This window comes from Harmonia axyridis, chromosome 7, assembly GCF_914767665.1.
Source record: "Harmonia axyridis chromosome 7, icHarAxyr1.1, whole genome shotgun sequence".
Taxonomy (NCBI): Eukaryota; Metazoa; Arthropoda; class Insecta; order Coleoptera; family Coccinellidae; genus Harmonia; species Harmonia axyridis.
Window position 1 is genome coordinate 22,930,972 of NC_059507.1, and position 24,563 is coordinate 22,955,534.

Genomic DNA, 24,563 nt, shown 5'->3' on the forward strand with positions numbered 1-24,563 from the left:
ATTCAAGATTTATTTATCTTTTACTAGTAAACATTTCCATGGTTTATGAGGGTAATGGTACACCAATAGCTTCAGACGAGTACAGTGTCGTACCAAAAGCAGGTGATTTGTTAAAGCCTCACCACCACCTGGTATTCTTTGGGCAAGAAGAATGGTGGGTACAACAATAGAAGTGCATAAGGTCTTCATCAAAGGTGACAAGAAAACATTTTAGAAGTATCATATTTGATTTTTAGAGTGAGCATTCGTATTCATACAAAAGCAAGGGGTTTCCCAATAAAAATGATTAATTTTAAACTGTTCATAATGGCAACACTGTGTATTATTTTTTAACATTTTTGATGTCATTTTGTTCAGTAGGTTATGTTATTTAATATTGGATAGAAACACTTTTAAAAATTGTTAAATTCTTCAACTTGAACAATTTTATTGAAAAATTATATTTAGTGATGAAGCTCATTTTAGGTGAAAACAGAACTGCAGAATTTGGAGAGATGAAAATCCACACGAAACTGTTGAGACACCATTACATCTATTATTTCATCAATAACAATGTTCAATACATTTTTTCTTGTCATATAGCCACCTTACCAATCGATTCCTTGAAAACAAAATTTGGTGATGAAATTATCCTAAGAAATGGTTCTGTTAATTATCCTTCAAGGTCATGTGATTTAACATCTTTTAATTTATTTCTTTGGGGATATGTTAAGTCACAAGTCTATGCTGATAATCCAACACCAACTGACCATATTAAAAATCAACTATTGATAAAATGCAGCCAAATTTATGTGGAAAAAGGAATGAAAAATTACGTTGACAAAATACAGTACAGAGAAATAGTGAATGATGTTACCTATATTCCATACTGTATTTTCAAAAAAAATGTGTCTCACTGAATACTTCATATGTTTTTTTAATTTTATTATCACTATTGGTAAACCGTTTGAAATGAATTATTCGCTGACCGTATCTATCATTTCGAGAAAATATTGTTATCTAGGTTGATTTTGAGAATATTCTTATTTTCTTCGAATATCTTATGATTAGATTCCTATTTTATTTATAGTGATTTAATCGCTAAGATTAAGGATGGAGTGTTTTAAACTTGAATATGTTTCTGTCTCTGAAATAATTTTATCTGATAATAAATAATTTCGGCATAAAGAAACTACATTTTTGTATTTAAATGATTATTACTTTCACAGAAATTAATATCATTAAATTGAATTCATCAGGTAACTTTAAAATTCATAAACTGGATATTCAAATCGAGCAGCAAAATGAAAATCAGTCGGAAAATCTTGCTACATTCGTTTTTCTCCGAATTGGCGAAACACAAGGTCGAGTTTGATAAGAAAGGGTTCGCAAGGTCAGATCGATTTGTCTCTAAATTTGAAGAATATTAGGTTGGCGAAAATCCAGGATGGAAGCGTGTTAGACTGCAGATTAACAAGTTTTATCAATTGATACTTGACCTATACACTATTCGCATCACCAACCGATAGTGCTGTTATCATCCTGTGATGAAGGTCCCGCTAATATCGGCAAATCTTTTGTTAATATTTCATGATTATTGTTACCGCTTTTCTTTGATATCGGCGAGGTTACTAACATGTCGTGTTACTACCGGTCGTGGAGCATAGATGGCACCACCAGTGCCATATCACTGTTTGAAAAATGAATTAAAACGAGTTTCGTGTATTGATGAAACTACGTTTTATTCGAAAAAATGTGTTCTTACTGATTCTTCCTACATAAGTTTTTCATATTCTCTTTAATATGAATTATTGGTACCAACTTCAAAATTTGTAACAATTTCGAAATTATCAATCTTATGAAATGTCAGCTATAAGCTTGTCAACAATTGAAAAAACATTATCCTGATATAAAATCAATTTCTCTAATTCTGTGGTTATTCCGTTCATTCTTCCACATCTTGTAGAACAAAATCGTGCGAGAATATATCAGAAACGCACAGTTTTCATGGTTATATTTTATTATTCTATGTTGGTACTCCGAACTTTCCGCCACGGCTTTATCTGTCAATTCATCAATTTGCCTCAAAGAAATCAGTTCTGCCAACCAACATTTTTCAATGCAACAATCACTAAATTATATTTATGGAAATATTTCATTAATTTCAATGAAAATGCAATGAATTAGAGAAAATAATGTATAATACTCGTACAGAAGGCTCATTCTACCACTCGTTCATTCCAAAACTCGCCACTTCGTGGCTCGTTTTTGAATTTTGAACTCGTGGAAGAATATCAATGCCTTCTGCACTTGTATTATAAATAACTATTCCAGTACTGCTATTGTAGTTATGGCTCAGGTGTAATGAAAAAAAAGTATGAAACACACGTTCAAGTGCTTTTAAAGAACTTGATATCATCGTTGGCCTGTCTATGGTCCTTCTAGCTGAAGAAGTCAATGCATTTTTAAGTCTGAAGATTAAAAAGTCGTTTTTCAGGATAATGATAGTTTCTGAGTAAGAATTTCCGAATATTTCATCTGAATATCTCATCTCAAGCAGAAAATTTGTATACATATTCTTGGTTGGACTTCGTGCGTAATAACCTACAAATCTGAAGGTAGAATCCACAGAACATCGAATACATTTTTTGTAGTTTTCTTTTATTTGAATTAATTGGATTCAGCGAATATTTTCGGCGGAATTAAAATAAAAAAATTAAATTCACCTTGAAACTTACAGAAGACGTACGTCATTCAATATAAGTAATGAAGGTCGCAGAGAAATGAACTATGTATGTGTGTAGGTATACATCCTTGATAACGACACTTTGGTACTACGGGAAGTTGCATAGGCACACTTCCGGTCTAGAACATATAATCAAAATATTGGCCTAATATTTCTTAGTTCCACTAGTTGTGTTTTATCTATACTTTCTTGTTCATTAGTTCTAGAAAAAAGGGCGTATAGAAAAAAAAAAAAACTAATCACTAGAGTTCGAATGGATTTTGAACAATTTGATTTCTATTGTTCAAACCAAGTGTTAGACTAGCATACTCGTCATACTATTGATTACGAATGCTCAAAATGATACAGGATTTCCATTGGAACTATGCAAAAATAAATATTGTTTTAGTTCAATCAGATTTATTTTTGATCATTCGACCGTAGTAATCCTTGTTCTTTCAACTAAAAATACTGGAAAATATCAGTATCAACTCTTCATATCCTCTAAGAATTTCAGAATTAGTTTATTCATCTAAATAAGGAATTTGGAAGACATACTAAGATCCCATAATTCGAGAGATTATTTCATATTCATACGTATGCAAATTAAGTATCAACTCGGTCTGATCTATTGTTACGGAAATATTGGGTATTTTCTACGATGTTTTGCTTGAATTTTTTATGGTTTGTGTTGGGATGAACTCGGTCGGGTCAGTCACTGAATTATTAGGTTTCTGCATCAATTTTCTATGGCTCTGAAACGCTATCAACACGAAATTTGAAATGGTTATTTTATGAAGAGTCCTCCAATAGGGATTATATCATTTAAAAATAAAAACAAAACATAAATTATTCAGACTTTTTTTTAAACGAAAACATTATGGAAAATAACATCACATCTTCTCCGTACATTCTGTCAACCAATTTTTCATCACTTTTTCACATTAATTTTCAATAAGAGTACCTTCAATGTCGATTTTTAATTGTTCAGTTGCTGTTGGATAGTCAGTACAAACTTGTGACAACCTTCACAGGGTGTTGAATCAACATCTAGGGGGTTTGGTTAAACATTCTTTTCGATTTTTGAGCGACAAATTTGTTTCAAGTGCATAGCTATCCCTCTGATAGGGCAATTTGGAGCCGACAGTTCTTTATCCGATTTTTTGTGTAAAAGGAATAAAATAATTGGGGTTACCTAAGCAAACCCTATACCTGAAATTAATACTCTAAGGGTAATCGAGGAAGAACTTTGAATGAGGAAAAACCGCAATTTGTAACTGTGTGGAGTAGTCTGTGACTTTTGGAAAACAAGGGAAGAAACTAAAATTCGATGTTTGGATAACTGAATTTTGCATTTCTTGAATTATAACTCATTTTTCGTTGGGATTGTTTAGAAATCTTTAAACCAATACAATTTTCAACATTTAGAAATTGCGGTTTTTCCTAATTTAAATTTCTTTCTCAATAACTCTCAAATTCATTTTAGGTATGAGGTTTGCTTAAGTAACCTCTACTATTTTTGTACGTAGAATCGACTGAATTATTAAAAAAATATAGGTTCTAATTTGAAAATCGTGAGTTTTCGCTCAAACTGTGAGTACATAATACTACGTATGTGCAGAATCGAAAATGATGAGGGTTTTTTCGAAAAGAACATTTTTTGCAGAAATATGTAATGAAAAATGGGAGTTCCCTTCGCCACCATTATTTTCATAAGAATCCCATTGATCTGTTGAGTTTTTTCCCAAGGTATTGCATACTGCCGAAATTGCCAACGAAAAAGCTATCTAATGATGAAACAATATACTAGGTGAGCCATTTGAAATAAAGAAGTAGTGGTCTATTTCCGGTATAACCGGAAGTTGTAGATAAGTGAAAATATTTTAGGGAGAACGATCATTGTCTCAAATCCCAACATACAAATTTTCAGCACAAAATAATGATTAGTTTTTACAGAGCCGGCGTTAGGGGTAAAACAGTTAAGCAACCGTTTCAGGCACCTCTATTTGAGAGGCGGCAATTCGGCCCAGTTTGCTGGTCACCTTTCTATATCATCATTGAATCTAGAAAACAACATAAAGGTGTTCCACTCCTCTGCCTTCGTTAACATTTACTGAGCCACTTTTATAATAAACAACACGTGGTGGCCCAACCAATAAAACCAAAATTCTCTTATTAATTTCGCAAAAACAAAGACAATACTAACTTCGCTTTGGAAGCCGATGTTTAGCATTCAGCATATGGAAAATTCGCATGATTTAGCATTCGAAACTAGTTATTGTTGAATGTCAAATGTTTCCAGTGGAACACATGTTTGTAATCTCAATTAGTTTTCGAGGCAATACTGGAACTTTGCATGCCCTACCGGCCTTTGTATCTTGTGGTGTGATAAGTAATCATTCTTCGATCGTACGCTGTGTCATCTGGATGTAAAAATCAGATGCTGAAAATTTGCATGATGGTGGGGTTTGAGACAATGATCTTTTTCGCTAAAATATTTTCAGATCTCAACAACTTCCGGTTATAGCGGAAACAGACTACTACTGTCTTATTTGAAATGGTATACCCAGTATATTATAACATCATTAGATAGCTTGTGTGATGACAATTTCGGTAATGTGCCATAATTTCGGTATAAACTCAATAGCTCATGAGTTAATGGAATTCTCAAAAAAAAAAAATGGTGTCGACGAGGAGTCACTTTTTTTCAATATTTCTGCAGAAACAATTTTTTTCGTAAAAACTGAACTCAAATTCATCAAACTCAAGATTTTAAAATTATAATTATAATTATATAATTATGATTATAATAAATGTAAAGGATTAAACAGTTCAGTTTTTGAAAGCGCTAGAATTGGGAATGTTTTACCATAGTATAAGGAGTATAGTAAGTAAGTATAGTATACTATGGTTTTACCTAGGTCCTCTGTAATGAGTGTAGACTACAGCCTGGTATATAGCCATCTGTCTTATATCATTTTGCTCTGGGCCCTGGGGAAGTAGCATTGACTTCTCCAGAGTTTTTGTAGCTCAGAAACGAGTATTACGTACAATATTCAACCTCAATATGTTAGCATCTTGTAAGCCAGTCTTTATTGGGAATGGAATCTTAACCCTACCCTCGATTTACATTTTCAAATGCTTGCTATACGCAAAGGAAAATGAAGACAAATGGATGAAATCATCAAGTCATCATAATTATGAAACTAGAAATACGCAAATTTTTCTATTACCTAAACATAGGACCCATAAATTTGAATGCTCTCCATTGTACCGAAGTATTAAGTTATACAATAATTTGCCACCATCTGTGAAATCTTTAAATTTGAAATTGTTCAAAAAAAAAAAAAATCAAGAACCTCCTCTTAAAAAAGGTTCCTATTCTGTAAATGAATATTTATGTGACTCCTTAGTTGTTTAGTTTTCTTATTGTGACCTGTCCATGTAGTGTCTTAAGGGATTAAATATAGTTATTTATAATATAAGTGCAGAAGGCACTCGTACAGAAGGCTCATTCTACCACTCGTTCATTCCAAAACTCGCCACTTCGTGGCTCGTTTTTGAATTTTGAACTCGTGGAAGAATGAGCCTTCTGTACGAGTATTATACATTATTTTCTCTAATTCATTGCATTTTCATTGAAATTAATGAAATATTTCCATAAATATAATTTAGTGATTTTTGCATTGAAAAATGTTGGTTGGCAGAACTGATTTCTTTAAGGCAAATTGATGAATTGACAGATAAAGCCGTGGCGGAAAGTTCGGAGTACCAACATAGAATAATAAAATATAATCATGAAAACTGTGCGTTTCTGATATATTGTCGCACGATTTTGTTCTACAAGATGTGGAAGAATGAACGGAATAACCACAGAATTAGAGAAAAATTATTATTATTATAATTATTGAACCTAAACTCGACAAACTGGACAAACTCAAACCCCGATTCGCAAAGGGATCGAATCGATCCCGTGTATACAGCACGCGAAACTGCCGGAAGCGAGGAAACGGGATAAACGTTCGAATATATATATACGAACGACACACACACGTGTCGCCGCTGCTGCAGAGGGGGTGCATAACGCCGCGGCGTATCCGTCAAAGTTTTAACGATCATCTCGTCTCTCTGCATACGTTCGGCGCGCGTCCGGATTTCTCGCGAGGTCGATCGGCCGTGACGATCCGAACGACGACAACGCGGTTGCAATTCGCCGATCTGGCCGACGAAACCTTGGCCCACAAAACGAAGGTTTTCCCCGGTTTCGGATCCCGCAGAGCGCCATTGAGCGTTTTCTGTTTTCGACGACTATATCCGTTTGTGTAAATAAAAAGTATAACTTCAGTAGTCCGGGCAGATATCGTTCCGGAACCTGCCGGGATTATTGAGGCGTCCGGATTACTGGAGTGATTTTAATTTATGACATAAAGCAACTTATAAATGATCAAAATAAGGTTTATTAATCAAGTCACAAAAAAAAATTATTTTCTATTAAAATAAAACAAAACAGAAAAAACTCCTAAGTACATGTAACACGTTATGTAAATATGTACATGTAATTAAAATAATGTATACATATTATGTAATGTATGTAGGCAAAATGAAATATCTTCCACTTTTTTGAAAAATACATATCAATTTAAGTTTGGACCTTTTTGGATGCATCTATATCAGTTGCCTTATCTTTAAGCCTTTTCAAAAGCAATTAAATCTTCAAGGGGAAGATTATTCTCCTCAGTCCTCCTGATAGCTAGTAAAAATGCTTTGACAGCTTCTGCATATCTGTTCCTTGAAACGATTTTGCAGTAAAGATCCTTATTTTATCCTTGTTTTTCTTTATATCGACCACTGTATATGTCGCAATTTGACGTGTAATTTTTCCTATATCAAGGCAATCTAATATTTTAGACTTTTCTGTGAGTGTGTCTTATGTGATCGTTTGACTGGAGCCATTGCGTCCAAAAACCAAGTGCAATGAAAGATGCTGTCGCCGTGCTGTTTCCAACCGACATGTTACCGTTTTTTGCATGTATAGAAAGGAAAATGCTATTGATTTGCATAATGAATATTTTCGCGCCCGGATTTCAGAGGCAAAAATTTTAAAATGCCCGAATCACAGCAGTGTCCGGAATACTGGAGTGTCCGGGTTAGCGACTGTCCCAACTATCGAAGTTGTACTGTACAAGTGTAGTTAGGGATATGGATATGCGTAGAGATGAGCGATACCGTGATTTCTAGATCACGTTGTGAAACGTTCCTGTTCCTTTATGATATCAGTGAAATTAAAGCGTGACGGTGATCACCGTTTAGGTATCGTATTCGGTAAGAGTCCGTTCCCCGTTCCGCAGCACTGGGAGTGGGGTCACCCCACTACCAGTGCTGTACGGAACGTTCGCTAACCGAATCCGATACCTAAACGGTGATCACGCTTTAATTTCACTGATATCATAAAGGAACAGGAACGTTCACGTTTCACAACGCTGAGCACGGACCGTGCTTGTTATTATTATTTGTATGAATCACCCAAACCTCAGCTCTTTTGTCTTTCTGTTAATTCTTTAGAGGTAACATTTGTGGAATATGGATATGAATAATTTTGGACATCGAAAAATAAATAATACCTACAAATACAATAATTCACATGTGAATATATATTGATAATATTGAATGGCTGATACTGCATCAATAAAATAAGAGAAAAACAGAAAAAGTAACAATCAGAAATGTACAAAATATAGTAAAACCAGTTATTGAATAATTAAATTTCCTAAATATATCTGATATTTTCTATTAATTTCTGAGCTAATCAAAGAATTGTGAAATCTCTAAATGAAAAGGTATGATTTTTAGGACATCGAATAATAAATAATTAGCCATATGCATATATTCAGACGTTTATTTATTTAATAATAATGATGAGTAATCAACCTCCAAACAAAATAAACTCATTTTATAATTGTATATATCGAAATAGTTAAGGGGCTAATACTGTAGCAAAAAATGAGAGAAAAATTAAAAATTTCACAACAAAAAACTCAGAAATGGGTAGTTAAAACAGTCCCTAAATAATCGAATTTCCCAACTATATTTGATGAATTTTTCGAGAGAAAAATACAATTATTCTTATTCATTCTCCACCAACGACAATTACAATTGAGGAAGAGAATCATTTGAGTTTTTTTATTAGTTAGCCTGCTTGGACGTTCTGTTAATTGTCCGGCTTTCGAAAACAATCGTCCGCACGGAACTTATGTGGCTAGAGTGCATCAGTAGTAACTGCCGACAAAGGTTCCGAAGCAATAAAAACATCAGGCTGGCAGGCTGGCTTCATAATTTACGATTGCACGGACGTTGATAAACCCTGAAAATATATGTGAAATGTTCAAACAGTGATCCCGTCACGCTCTGTATTCGTTTTTCGGAACCGTGACTACCTGTGACAGTCTGATATCAGTGATTAAATCACAGTTCGTGAAATATCGCTCATCTCTAGATATGCGGTTTCGATGATTTGGCGCCGCGATTTTGAGAAGAAAAAGTCCTATGAGATGTGGACCGAAAACCTGAGATACTGGGAAGTGGGAGTCGAAATGGGAAAAAATGATTTTCTCCGATTAAGAGCAAAAATTAATTTTTTCTACGATTGACAGCAAATATTTATTTTGCAGACAATCAGCACAGTATTACTTTTCCTGCCTAAGCAGCAAAGTGATTATTGTCAATGGTAGAGATTCATCAAGCTAAGTAGCTTCGCATTTTAACCTACTTGACTTCAAAATTGAGCTTGTGAAAGATTTTAATTAAGTTAGTGGATTACATTTATATTGTTTTCAATAGCCGAGTGCTAAATTAAGTTTAATATTGTTATTACGATTGATTTTAGATATTTATTACTTGACTTGATATCAAAAGCTACTTGATATTGTTTCAGCTTGGTATGCACGCGTCGCACGGAATATATTTCTGCAATCTCGTGCGCACTTGGACTTAATAAGGGGATTGATTCCGCGAGCGCCGAGAGACTGAAGCATTCGCCAGTGTGACTTTATTACTAGTTTTCGCACATTTCTATGGAATCTATTGGTAGATTTTGGTAGTTTCAAAAATATCTATCCAAACCCAAAATGGCCAAGGATTTTTTATCAACGCCAGCATCTTCAGCTCCTCTCGAAAGACAATTTTCCAGTGCTGCTCTTACAGTTACAAAAACCCGCAATATGTTAGGCGACAAATCTATGGGAATCCTCATGTGTACCTATTAGATCCTGGATGGAAAAAATGAAATCAAACGAAGCCTGGAGGTTTTTCAATATTAGGAAACAAAAATTTTTCAATTTTTTTTCATTTTGTTATATTTTATAGTGATTTAATTTATGGTTCTATTTCGAAAAAGTTGATATTTTCGGTTTTTTTATACAATAAATTTAATAAATGAAAGTGTTTTTTGCGAGGTTCCTCCTAAAAATCCAGTAGCTTGATATAATTCAAGTAATTGATAAATAAATACTTAACTTGAGATTAAAAAACTACTACTTGACTTGAGCTCCACTTAAAATCAAGTCAAGCTCAAGTCAAGTAGCTTGAAAATCAATCCAAGCCTTGATTCCCTACTCAATGGGAATAAAACATTCGAGATTTTCTGACAATCCATATTTTTTGCCACCTTCCTCATTTCTGGAGGAGTAAGTACTTCTAAGTCGCTATCACTCTTCATAATATGAATATATTCTATATTTTTCCAATAAACTGTCAGATAAATATAAGTTGTCAAACTAAAATTATTATGGACATGCATTTACCTTACCATAGCAAACAAAAATTGCCAACAATTGCCATTTCTATCAAATTCTGTCTCAATTTATCACTACAGGAAAAATAGAAAGATTGTGAGAATTGTAATAACTTACAAATACAATATTCTACATATATCATTAAAAACAATCAGGGGAAAAACTATATGTTCAACTCTGCAGCAAAGTAGATTTAGCTGAATTCCTAGCCGAGCGTAGCGAACTATTAGCCGCGGGAGTCAATCTACTTTTTTGCTGCTAGTTAAAATTTTTTTTTCAAACGTACAATGACAACGTTATATTTTGACTGACAAGATCATCTAAAAATTCTACTTTTCCTTCGCCGCGCCGGTGGTAAAAGTGCTGCTATGTCAACGATGAATTACTTTTCCGTCCGCCGGAGGAAAAAGTGTTGCCTAGCAATGAAAACTTTCAACTATTATACTTCACGTCTGTCAAAAAATGAATTCAGCATGAAAACTATAATTAGGCAAATTTTCCATTGATCATTAAAATTATAACAATCATTAATATAAATTTTATGTGTTGAATCTCCAGATTTTTATGAATTTCAAAACGTTTGACAAAATAGTAATTTACGTAACAAGTCCGGAAAATAGGGTTTTTTTTGGACGAATAGACAAAATTCCAGGACGAGCGTAAGCGAGTCCTGGAAGTCTGTGAGTCCAAAAAAACCATTTTCGGGCGAGTTGCCTACAATATTTTTTCGGCAACCATGTAAAATAACACTATCGCTGCTGCTTTCCATATTTTATTGCGATTGCGATAAAAAAACATGCAAATTTTTGACAACTAATTTCATATGAACTGTCAGCCGTTATCTCGGTTGCTATGGATTCTATGATTCTTTTCCGGCCTAGTCCGGGAAGTACGTACTTTCCGGACTAGGCCGGGAAATGCTAGTTTCTCAGAGAAGAAGCGTCCGAGAAGTGAGCACTTCCCGGACGGTTGCCGAAAAAATACATTTTATTTGGAAGAGAAGTGACTTTTCCTGACCCGCCATGAAAAGTGACACTTCTCCTCATGAAATAATATATAGTTTTTTCGTATTTGTGCAGAAAACTATATGAGGAAACAGGATCTTTTTTGCTCTGATTTGTCATTTTTTAGTGTTTTGTGATCATGACAATCGTAAATGAAATCATCATGATTGCGTTGGATTCTGCGTGGAAAAATAATCGTCAAAATAATGATCCAGCAGTTGGAAGCGTAACTCGTTCAAGACGACAATGATTTTCATCGATTTATGACAAGCATCATCGTCAATACACGAAACTCGAATATTGGATTATCAAAGTAGTAGAAAATGCAATTAATCAAAAATAGAGTATTAAATACCTTCATAATAAAATGATTATTCTGAAATTAGTACAATCAAATTTTTATGTAGATAAAATGATGCTAAACGTTGTTTGAATACGTTCAATTGTAATGGACGTGTTGCTTTCCACGTCGAGCATTCACTTGTTGCATAAATAATTATTAATTCATTATCATAAGGTTTTCTATTAATGAATAAATGATACATTATTTATTACTTCAAGAAGTATTCCAACTTATATAACATGAAACATATTAAATAATTTTTGCATAGTACATAGTTCCATTCAAGGTTAAAGTAAACTAAAAAAAAAACACCTTCAAATCTAACCCGGCACATCCGCCATTTCGCAACCAGCACATACATTTTTGAAAACTTTCGGGAAGGTTTAGATCTCAGAGTAATTAACAAAGACAGAGGGAGCATATGTCATTTTCAGTGAGTAAATTTTGTCCACAACATGAATTATCAAATTTGACATGAAGCGCGCGGAAATGAAAACATATCAGTGATACGATATTTCACTCAACTCGCGAGTTTCTCCACAAAGACTCATTTCTCATTGTGAACCAACGGTTCATATTAACTCGAAATATATTGAACTGAACAACTAACAATCTCAGAAATTCAGAACACAAACTTCAAGCGCGCCAAACAACTTGAAACAAACGATGACACTAGGAGAGCAAAGGTTGGCAAACCTTTGATTTCATCGGGTAAATACAGAAAATAATAAATATTCTGCTTATTAATAATTCGACAATTAGGAAAAATATCGTATTCGAAATATTCAAATTTGCATATTTAATCGGGAATCACTGAATAAATATATTTCATTCAACATAATAAACATTCATATAACGATATAGTAAAATTGACTATTTGAAAATATATCACAATCCGACAACGTAATCTAACCATGTGGGAGACATATGTTTATTACTTTACGGCGGGAATTAAATAAAAACATTATTTGTTAGAGTTTTTGATTTGGAAACGATTCTCACTCGCGCCAAAGAAAACTTCAAAAGTAATGGGATTGCTTTCTCCATTCGATCAATTTAACATCCGCTCGGAATATTCAATTATTCATCAAACATAGCTACCGGTAGTCTACATCATATTTAATTCAACCGATTCTCGTTTCATATGATTATTGCTTTCAGTTCCGCATTTAAATGTCAATTCATATACAATGGGTCCGTCTATATATATTTCCCAGAACGTTATCTCAAGTTATGACGAACTGGTTGGACAAACATGTCTTTAAAATTAATTAACATTTTCCTTTTTTCTTCATTTACTCATTACAATAAACACCCAGGATTGTGATCTCTTATAAGAAGATTGAAATGTTCTGGGGTCGTTCCAACCAGATTGAATATAATATCGAAAAATATAAAATAATAGAATATCCTACATTGAAACAAACCGTACAATTTATCTATTCCAAGGGATGAAGCAATTTTGAAATGTTATCGAAAATTCGACTCCATGAAACAGTTCCAGTTCTTAGTGGGAAAGGCTACCAGAATGTTGAATTTCAAAAGAAATATTAATTCTCTTTAATGATAATCATGCTATTAGATTAGTATAACGGGTGTTCCTTAACTGGAGGTACAAAGGGAAATGACAGATTCCTCGGAACATTTTAGAAAAAAATGTACTATAAACATGGGCTCGCAAACGATTCGTTTTCGAGATAAGAGGTGTTAAAGTTTGATTTTTCTTCAATTTTTTTTCTCAATCATCAAGCATAATTTTACTGATCTAGTTACAGACTATTTCTTTTTACTTTTATGAATTGCATTAGGTTATATTTGTTATGAAATTGTTTTAGCGTAGATTGGGTTTATCTCCTTGTAATGCAAAATGGAAGATTTCGTTTGAATAAATAAATAAATAAATAATGGATTTTCATAAGATATTGTTGAAGCTCCGTTCCCAAGAAACCTTACATTAACATTGGTAAACAAAATTAATGAAATGACTCAACTATAGTTTCTGAACCCGTGGTGTCAATAATTTTTTAATATTTAAAACCGTTTCCTGAAAATATGCGCGATTGGTAAGACGAGTCGACAGGTGAAAACAAAAGCCAAACAGCGTCGGACCACATCAACATCTGGATGGGTGACCGTCCCAGTAGGACCACCGAGAGACTTGAATTTTTCAGTCACTGAAAATATGCGCGATTGATAAGACGAGTCGACAGGTGAAAACAAAAGCCAAACAGCGTCGCACCACATCAACATCTGGATGGGTGACCGTCCCAGTAGGACCACCGAGAGACTTGAATTTTTCAGTCACTGAAAATATGCGCGATTGATAAGACGAGTCGACAGGTGAAAACAAAAGCCAAACAGCGTCGCACCACATCAACATCTGGATGGGTGACCGTCCCAGTAGGACCACCGAGAGACTTGAATTTTTCAGTCACTGAAAATATGCGCGATTGATAAGACGAGTCGACAGGTGAAAAGAAAAGCCAAACAGCGTCGGACAACACCAACATCTGGATGGGTGACCGTCCCAGTAGGACAACCGAAATACTTGAATTTTTCAGAGTACCTGAAAATATGCGCGATTGATAAGACGAGTCGACAGGTCAAAAGAAAAGCCAAACAGCGTCGGGCAACAACAACATCTGGATGGGCGACCGTCCCAGTAGGACAACCGAGATACTTGAATTTTTCAGAGGAACTGAAATTATGCGGGATTGATAAGACTAGTCGACAGGTGAAAAGAAAAGCCAAACAGCGTCGGACAACATCAATATCTGAATGGGTGACCGTCCTAGTAGGACAACCGATAGACTTAAATTTTTCAGAGAAACTGAAAATATTGACAAGACGAGTCGACGGATGAAAACAAAAGCCAAACAGCGTCGAACAACATTAACATCTGGATGGGTGACCGCCCAGTAGGACAACAGAGGGACTTGAATTTTTCAGAGTACCTGAAATTATGCGCGATTGATAAAACGAGTCAACAGGTGAAAAGAAAAGTCAAACAGCGTCGAGCAACACCAACATCTGGATGGGTGACCGACCCATTAGGGCAATCGCGAGACTTGAATTTTTCAGTGTAGATCCTAAACAGACGACGTTTTTTTTCCAGAAATCGCTGCGGCTCTCGTCGGTTTCCTGGCCGTGCCAACATCTCCAAGCGGCCCTCCTCGTCCGCGCTCGCCTACCGGGTGGCTCTCGAAAGGAAACAGTTTCCCAACAGGTCATTGGCATTGTTGGTTCGCATCATGACAATCATCATACGGTCAGTAGTATGCTGATATGCGCCTCACGAAACGACCGACCGGCGATATGGGCGGCAGCGGGACGTAGGAGGGCGGGATCCGCGAGAGATAAGAAGACACTCTCTCGCATAGCCGGTACGTCGAAATGTTGACTAGGTCATGTGAGGTAACCGTTTATGCAACTTATCAGCGTACAATATGCGGTATTGGCAACGATGCGTCTTGGTATCGTAGATATATCTGAAGATCAGATCCCATTTGTTAAATACGTAAACAATTCCATTTCCAACATCGCTTCGAGAGAAGGGAGCTACACGTAGGCGTGATACGGTCTAGATCTCAGAGTAACAAACATAGATAGAGGCAGCATATGTCATTTTTAGTAAGCAAATTTTGTCCCCAACATGAACTATCAAATTTGACATGAAGCGCGCGGAAATGAAAACATATCAGTTATACGATATTTCACTCAATTCGCGAGTTTCACCAAAAAAAACGCACTTCTTATGTCCCATAGTGAATCAACGTTTCGTATTAACTCAAAAAATTTTGAAAAAAATACCTAAATATATCAGAAATTCAGAAAACAAACTTCAAGCGCGCCAAACGACGACAACCGATGACACTAGTAGAGCAAAAGTTGCCAAACCTTGGATTTCAACAGGTAGATACAGAAAATAATAAATATTCTGCTTATTATAAATTCGACAATTAGGAAAAATATCGGATTCCAAATATTCAAATTTGCATATTTAATCGGGAATCACCCAAATAATATATTTCATTCAATATAATATACATCCATAACGATATAGTAAAATTGTGGATTTGAAAATGTATCACAATCCGACAACGTAATCTAACCATGTTGGGAACATGTAAAAATTGCGTATACTTGCACTATCTATGTTTATTACTCTATGGTCTGAGTTGGTAACGGACGTTTTTTGAAGAGCATAAGAACTTTAAACAAAACTACAAGACAGAAATATTGCTGGAATGAATTTTATATTATTATAATCTGGTGGATGATTTCATGACATTTATTTTTCAACTATGATTTCAGGCATATGTCCGCCGCTGCTAGGAGTTACATAGTGCATTCGATCAGTCCAATTCTTCACCGTTCTGTTCGGCGAACGAGGGCCTTCAAAAAAGAATAGGTAACCGATAAAGCAACAAGTTCCACAATTCAAATTAATCGTTTTCACAAAAACGTACGTTACAATGCCACCTTGATCTATTGATACAATCCCGAGTCAATATACGGACATTTCTTTAAATTCCTTGAACCTGACGACGTATACCTACATTGCAGAATGTGCTAACCGATTCAATTAAGTGTATGAAATCGACTTTTTCGTCGTCTTCGAGTCCCATTCGAAGATTTTGCGAAAAACAATTCCATGCGATATATTCAAGGTCCAATTGAAAAATTATGTTATTGATAACGACTGTGTAAACATATCCGTTGCGCATGGACATGAAATTTTCATGGTTGTTGATTGTGTTCGATAAGCAATGAAATCGTTTGAAAAGGAATAAGTATTGTCGTCGAAAAAATATTCAGTAATATGGGTGAAATAAGTTTCGTCCTATAATATTCTTTTTCAAAGATGACAATCAGTTCAGTAATATATAGGATGATTCAAAATTCAGTATCAAGATTTCAATATAATTTCTATAAACGCAAACTACAGAGCGTTAAAATTTCAAGATTTTTTTTGTTTTTCTTCATAGCTCTTTCAGTTTTTGAGATATCAAATCAAATTTGAAATATAGGTTCGTTAGATTCCTTATTTTTAGAGAATATCTGAGGCAACATGTAATTTAGATCACATACCGAATACGTTGGGTTTTTTGTATTCATCGTTAGAAACCTTTAGTTAAAAATTTTTATCAAATATAGTGAATCGCAAAAAATGATTTCACTCTTTTCTCGATAACGATCGCAGATGCGTAAAATTTACAAGAGAAATGAACTGTATGATCAAAATTTAGAATTGATTCGATATGTTAGAATCCACCAGTGCCGTACTATAAAAAAGTTTATGGGTCGAAAAAATGCTTGAGCCCTGAAAAAATATATTCTTGTAGCTTGTTACAATCAATCGGCATAGTGGATGATGTAATCCCTAAAACACAACCCATATTTCAAATTTGATCTTAATATATCAAAAACTAAAAAAGAGCTATGAAGAAAAAACTAAAAAATCTTGAAACTTTAACGAAGCGTTTGTGAACACATGTTACATTTCCACCTGAAAAATACGCCCCTGAAATCTTGACACTGAATCACCTTGTATATTCATTTTATGAGAGAATTATAAGATACCTACCACACATTTTCCTGTCAGAAATTCAGCATTGGTAAGGATAGCACAATTGATTCCAAAAATATGAAGAACGTGAAGTAATAATCAGAAATTTAATACCAAATGGACTCCAATAATTACAATCGCATTCTAGAATAAATTTACATAATGTTTATTTTCAGTTGACATAACAAATTTATAATAAATTCTGACGCATGCTACTTTTGAATGTCGAAATTCCAGAATTACTTATAAAAATTATAATTTTCAACTTCTTTCGAATGTAAAATATTTTTTCTGTAATACCATCCCGTTTTATGATCGATGGTCAGCATAATCCTGTCAAATTGACGTCAACTTGACATCGACTGTCAAAGTACTATAATCTATAAAATATTATACTGACTTCTACTGACATGTTGATGATAAATTTCGAAGTAACTCTCTTATCAACATTTATTTTTCGTGGGTCCTTCCTTGTAAGATTAAGATTCTTCAAACTTTCAAGTCGTAAACTGTACTGACCTGCCCATGGTATTTTCCAAATTTTTGTTCCAATCCCTATAAGGCATACGGTATGCTTTGATGCTTTACTTTGTTATCGTTTGGGCAATCTGTTGTGTCGTCTTAGAAATGACTTCTGGGAATACCGTGTCAAGTTATATTGCGGTTATAAATAGACTGTTACAGACCTGCCGTTTTGTCTATTAACAGGGCTTAAAATCCTGCTGTCAGCTCTACGGTACTTAAACTATATCATCTGGTTGTTACTTCTATTTCATTGGTTGTATAAAGTGAAATTAGTACCGTTACTTTGAGAAACCATTTTTACACTAAATAAGCGAGAATTCGTAATTTGAATGAGTTGAACGATTCTAGAATTTTTTTTTCGTCATGTTCGCGCAACTGTTCACTATACTCACGCGTAGTTTCAGCGTCAAATGTCAATACGTTTGGTTATAGAACTCCATTGTATCAGTTAATTCCAAATCTTGTTTTGCAATTTCCACAATGGATTAGATCTAAACGTTCATTGCTTCTTTTGTTAATGTTTTAATATTCTAGTAAAATAAAATTTTCTTTTGTTTTTGACGTGTTCTCTATACATATTGGATGTTGTTTTGAGAATAAATTTCTATTATTATTATTATATTTAGTATAGAATAACGAATCTGTAATAAATGGAATGGAACATTTTTTGTGAAATTTCGTCTTTTTAAAGCCCCAGAGATATCACTGAAATTTCGTGTGCATAAGTTAATGGAAAGAGCGAGTTACCCAAAAATTCAGCAGAATAGCTTTCAAATGATTTGTTTCGAAGTGTTCAAGTTAATTGCAGGCAGGGTTGAAGAAAATGCCAATGATGTACAACTACAATGAGAATTTCCGTTGGGGGTAATTACGCCCAGTACCCCCCCCCCATTTTTACGCCCTTGGTTACATTTAACCATAGTATAAGGAAAGGATAGTAAGCCAACCGCCGTTTGACGGCAAGGAAATAGTCACCAGGGGTCGCTACTGTAGTTGGATTTGGAGAAGTAACTCGATAATAGATGGCACTGAATCATGAGCTATAGATGGTGCAGAAATAATACGATAATTCATTCAGTGGCGTGGTTGAAAAGGGGTCGCATGACATTGCCAACAATTTTTATGTAATTATTTAGTTATCACAAATACACGCCACTGGCGTAAATGCTTATTACAGAGCAGAAAAAATATCAAAATATAGAAATCTTCTGACCACTCTATTTCAAATATTTTAGTTCTTCAAAATAACACCGATTTTTTCAGAGGGCTCCACTTAACGGACCAATTTTTGAGAGTAAAATTCGAGTAAAACGTGAGTACAACTAGATGGCGCTCAACATCAACAAAATCGAAAAAAGCACTACACTGGCTTACTATCCTTTCCGTATACTATGATTTAACATAAGAACTTAAGCCGGTAGCAACGTCGTATTTCTGCCAGAATTATCCTATGATTAATGATTTGTCATTGCAGGAATTGAGAGATGTTGATGCTGAAGACGTTTATTTTCAACAGGACGGCGCTACGTGCAAGCAACGAAACAATTGGAATTTTGCAAGAAAAGATTCCTGGTTGTGTTATTTCTCGGGGCGATGTTAACAGTTGGCCACCGAAATCTTGCGATTCGCAATCTTAAGACTTTTTTCTTTAGGACAATGCTCTACAATCGATTCAAGATCTTAAAGATAGAATTCGTGAAGTTATCGACGATATATACAGCGTGCGAATTGGTAATGGAATATTCAAAATTTCAAGAGGATAAGGAGCTGCAACCGTAACCGTGGCGGCCATTTGGCTGATATCGTTTTTCATCGTTAATAACACTTCTTTACAATATCATAAACATCCATTGATTTCTCTTTGAATGTACTTATTCTTTTAATATTTTAATTTTTTTAACATCTTTATCACGTGTCGACCGTCTCGATGATTTAGTTTCTATTGTTTACACTACCGTTGATTGCCCCTTTGACATTCTCTCCGCTCTAATATCCATTTTATCAAGCGTATTTGTATTCATTTATTCCGTCAGGTATATCTCGAAATGTTCAAAACCGTTATACATATTAATTCCCTTTTTGTTGATACAAATCAACCAATTCTTGGCGACAAAACTGGAATTTTACATTTCGACGGAGCGCCTCATCCACATAACGAACGTTTCGATTCGAGTTAGGCCCGAATACCAAGAACTAACCACGTTGTCGACGTCCAAAAATAATCTTATCTCCTGGGACTCCTGTAGGTACCACAATATAACCGACAATACGAAACGGCCATATTGCCGTTGTGTACTTGTTGATTTGTGTTTTATTTATCAATTCCGCAACTTTGTATTCGGTCGCTTTTATCGCTCAACGGTTTGTTTTTCAACACTGAAAGTTAACAGCTCGTTATTTTTGTTTTCATCAGATAAGGTCGTATTGAAATTTATATATCGGGGTGTGTTTACGTGTTTTCTAGACCTTTCTTAAGATGGCTTCTGGTTTATGGCTTCTTATGTTGGTAATATCTGCTTTTTGCTCATTGGACAAGCGATTCAGATGAATCTATAGTTTTTGTCGTAAATGTATCACAATGAAGTAAGAGAAAACAATGCTCTTCAAAGGTTGTTGGGCAACGAAAAACAAATCCAATTTTTATACCAGAATACATCTGGATTTTTCTGGCATTAATCTTTTTAAATCAGTGTTATTACCCAACTTTCCAATTCCGAATGAGTTCTTCTTGATTTACAAACGTTTTGAAATGTTCATGTCATATCGACTGTCAATTTAGCTTGTCAACAACAATTGGATAAAAAATTCACTTCTAGCATTGTTATTGAACTTATGATGCAGGTATAATACAGAATAGTATCGCAATTACGTACTGATAATATTTTTTTCGATAACAAACAAACGAGTTCCTTATGCAGTAAATAATATTCACATTATGTTGGTAGTTAGATCTGCTAAAAGAATATAGGTTAACTAAAATGTCAATTGTCAGATAATATTAAAAAAATGTCATATTCTGTTGAAAATACGCATCGCCCAAGCTATTATATACGCAAATTTGACACATATACAAATGTGAATTTGACTCCTTACGATTCTGGAGAGTATGGAAGAAAGTTGAGGATAATATCAGTTCTTAAACTTTTCAAAAAACTAGGAATGTGGTTTTAGCATCCGATTCAGGAATGTGAGAAATATGTATGTTATTCAATGCAGTAGATAGATGTGATGTAATTGGTCATTTAAAAAGCCTACTCGAAAGGTCTTTTCTCTAATTCTGTGGTTATCCCGTTCATTCTTCCACATCTTGTAGAACAAAATCGTGCGAGAATATATCAGAAACGCACAGTTTTCATGGTTATATTTTATTATTCTATGTTGGTACTCCGAACTTTCCGCCACGGCTTTATCTGTCAATTCATCAATTTGCCTTAAAGAAATCAGTTCTGCCAACCAACATTTTTCAATGCAAAAATCACTAAAATATATTTACGGAAATATTTCATTAATTTCAATGAAAATGCAATGAATTAGAGAAAATAATGTATAATACTCGTACAGAAGGCTTATTCTACCACTCGTTCATTCCAAAACTCGCCACTTCGTGGCTCGTTTTTGAATTTTGAACTCGTGGAAGAATATCAATGCCTTCTGCACTTGTATTATAAATACCTAACTATTCGGCAATCTCGACACTGTCCTCTAAACCCTATTGGGGTCTGGGAATCCATTTTGTTAATTCAACTCGAGGGTGTTTTACGATTTGTAGGTTCACAAATGTTGAATTTCAAACGCAAATGGAAATATGAAATGAAATTTCTACATAATAAATTCAAAATACGAGAATACATACTCATGGATTTTGCATTATGTTAAAGCAGGAATTCTTGGCTAAAAACTCAACAGCCGAATATTTCCTCTTCCCAAAACTGAAATAACAATTTTGTGGCGAATACTGAACTGTATTCCCGTTCAAAAAATGTTTTGATGCTGGGATTATTCGTGGCGTAGGTGTATTATTATGGAAGCAGCCTATTTTAGACGCAATACAATGAATTTTGACGAATAATAGTTATTTTGTGCTTCATTGACCAATTCCTGGTACTCACTTAACAAAGTTCCACAATTTAAAACGAGTTGTAGTGGAAAAAATTTCCACTTTCTTGATAATCTTGTAACAATTTGTTTCGATGCATGTTACAGCATCTGTTGCAATTAGACTTGAATAGATAGATACTCATTTCGAATAACAAAGGTTACTTATCTCTGTTGACAAGAGAAAAAGTGTGGTAACTGCTATCTGTCCGGCAAAATATCTCCGTTTTACATTAAGATGATGCTGTTTTAAGTTTTCACTTCTGTTTATACGTTCACAATCACAGATCTTATCTCTTGTTGATGAGATTTTTAGAATGTGCTCGTTAGGGAAAATAAGTCCAACTGTTTTATGGTTATTCCTTACCTACGTACAATTTGCAATAATTAGGTATGACTTATTAAAAAAAAAGAGACGCCTAGGTCCATTTTGATTAGATGTAAAAGGTGAAATAGAAATATTCAGTCGTCAGGTCATTAAATCATTTTGCAACAAGATCTCGTTCAAAGATAACGCAAGATATGGACATAAAAGGAAAATACATCTGAAAATGTATTCGAATAATTAACCGAATACACATCAATGAAAACGTCCTTGAGATAATCGAAGATAACGAAAAAAAAATCGGCATTATCGAACGTAAACCAAAAAAAAGTGGCAAAAAGAATGCGGACTAATACAAATGAGCCATTTAATAGCTCGGTAATTGAGGAGTTGTTTTAAAAGTGAAAGCTCCACTAAAATGTGTAGATTGAAACGTGAACCAAGTCAAACGACACAAAAACTGGGACAAAGGAACTACCCGAGAATCTATTTATCGGAAGATGTTCTCGCCAGGGCAATAGTTGCCATTGGATTTCGAGTTATCCGAGTATTTTTCCATTGTGCTTCTATTACTGGACTTAACCTCAATTTAGTTTATTCTACCCGTTGAATTAACGAATTAGCGATCCGGATTATCCGAAATCTCTCAGCAAGATCGTGTTATTGTGTTAGTCATGCGACTGCCCCTGTAACTACTTCTAGCTTTTGGACATACCTATTCAAGTTGGTGTCCAGACATCTTGATAATGGCATATCACAGTTTTGTGGATCAAGTGGAGCTTACAGGTCTTCTCACGTATTCGGAGGTCTTAAAGTCATGGTACACCACGTCGAGGTGGTTTCTTCATTTAAATATCAGATGTTTCCACTTTCAACTTTATCTAATCGAATATAAACCCACGATTGTCCGACCATTTCACTGAACCCGATCGGATCGTGCCACCATCACTCAAACAAAACCTAATGGTCAACCACTTGTTGGGAAAACGATAAAATAAGTCACAGAATCGTTATACGACCACCATTACTGTAAACATATAATCTGACATTTGATCAAAATACGCGAGAATGCGTAATACAGCACTGTAGATCGGCGCAAGAAGCACATATTTGGTTTATTGAAGATTTCACTTTACAGCCGTCTTCCCCTTCAAAGTGGACGTTACCGTATGTCTAGTGGCGCCACTGTCGCTATTGCAGGTTTCTCCGCTCGACTCTGAACGATCCGCCGGCACGATGTTCGTCTAAAATGCCCAATTAAACCGATTGAACGCTTGCGGATGGAACAAACTAGAACGAAAAACTCATACGGATCGAGTTGCGGGATTTCCACCAATCGCGATCGGATAATGATATGATCCTTCGAGCTAGGATTCGAGACATGAGCTGCCACCTGTGGGACGACCGGAAAAAACCGTTTCGTTATACGTTTTTATAGCCGATTAGAGATGGCGCCCCTGAAGTATTTAACCACCACGCGGAGTTACTATTGATTGATCACCGTGTATATACATTATTCGGTATATATTTCTCTGATTGTGAATAGGGTGTAGGATGTGTGTAATCGAGAAGTTAGATTACGATCAGGAATCGTCCAATTAGACATTGATCAACGTTTTGTATCACTTCTGCATTCGATAATACTGGGTCGACAGTTTCGTAATCAGACGTTATCAGGACGAATGACTGGAATTTATGATATATTATTATGGAGTTTTATTGCTCATTTCACTGAAATTCAAACACGAATTATTGCGAATAATATTCTGGTCGTTTATTAGTTTTATCGACTCTATAATATAACCTCATTGTTTGCGTAGATGGATTTCAAGATGTCCACTTTAGTGTGTATATTCTAGACAAATATATTTTGAGAACGTAATTTATGAAGTTGGAGCAAAAAATTATCTTCTCTCAATTAAAATAACTTCGGTTTTGTTGTTGTTGAGGATATTACAAGCAATAATTATTTTGTTGGACATTTTAGGAAAATAGTATGTATATCTTATCTTGACAATAAAATGTATTCACAAGGTACTGTTCACCTAACGTATCCGTTTGTCAAAATATCTAAACTTACTTCTGATGCTAACTAAAAGAATCAGATTCCCTTGAGATGTTTCAAATACATATCCATTAACATGGTTAGGAGTGTCAAAAAAGTTTTGCGTTGCATTCAAGTTTTTCAAAATGATACCGAACAAATGA

At 34.7% G+C, this 24,563-nt stretch overlaps 1 protein-coding gene across 5 annotated transcripts in view; it reads right to left on the bottom strand.

The window, feature by feature from the left end:
- LOC123684807 (AF4/FMR2 family member lilli-like) overlaps window positions 1–24,563 on the bottom strand; it is a 209,664-nt gene that overhangs the window by 52,987 nt on the left and 132,114 nt on the right. Inside the window, exon 1 of one of the 5 annotated variants that reach the window (XM_045624259.1) lies at window positions 23,071–23,568. The exons of the other annotated variants lie outside the window; for them this stretch is intronic. Coding sequence (XP_045480215.1) covers window positions 23,071–23,108 — 38 coding nt within the window. The 5' untranslated portion in view covers window positions 23,109–23,568. Of the gene's footprint in view, window positions 1–23,070; window positions 23,569–24,563 lie in introns of those variants that run through there. 5 annotated transcript variants of the gene reach the window in all.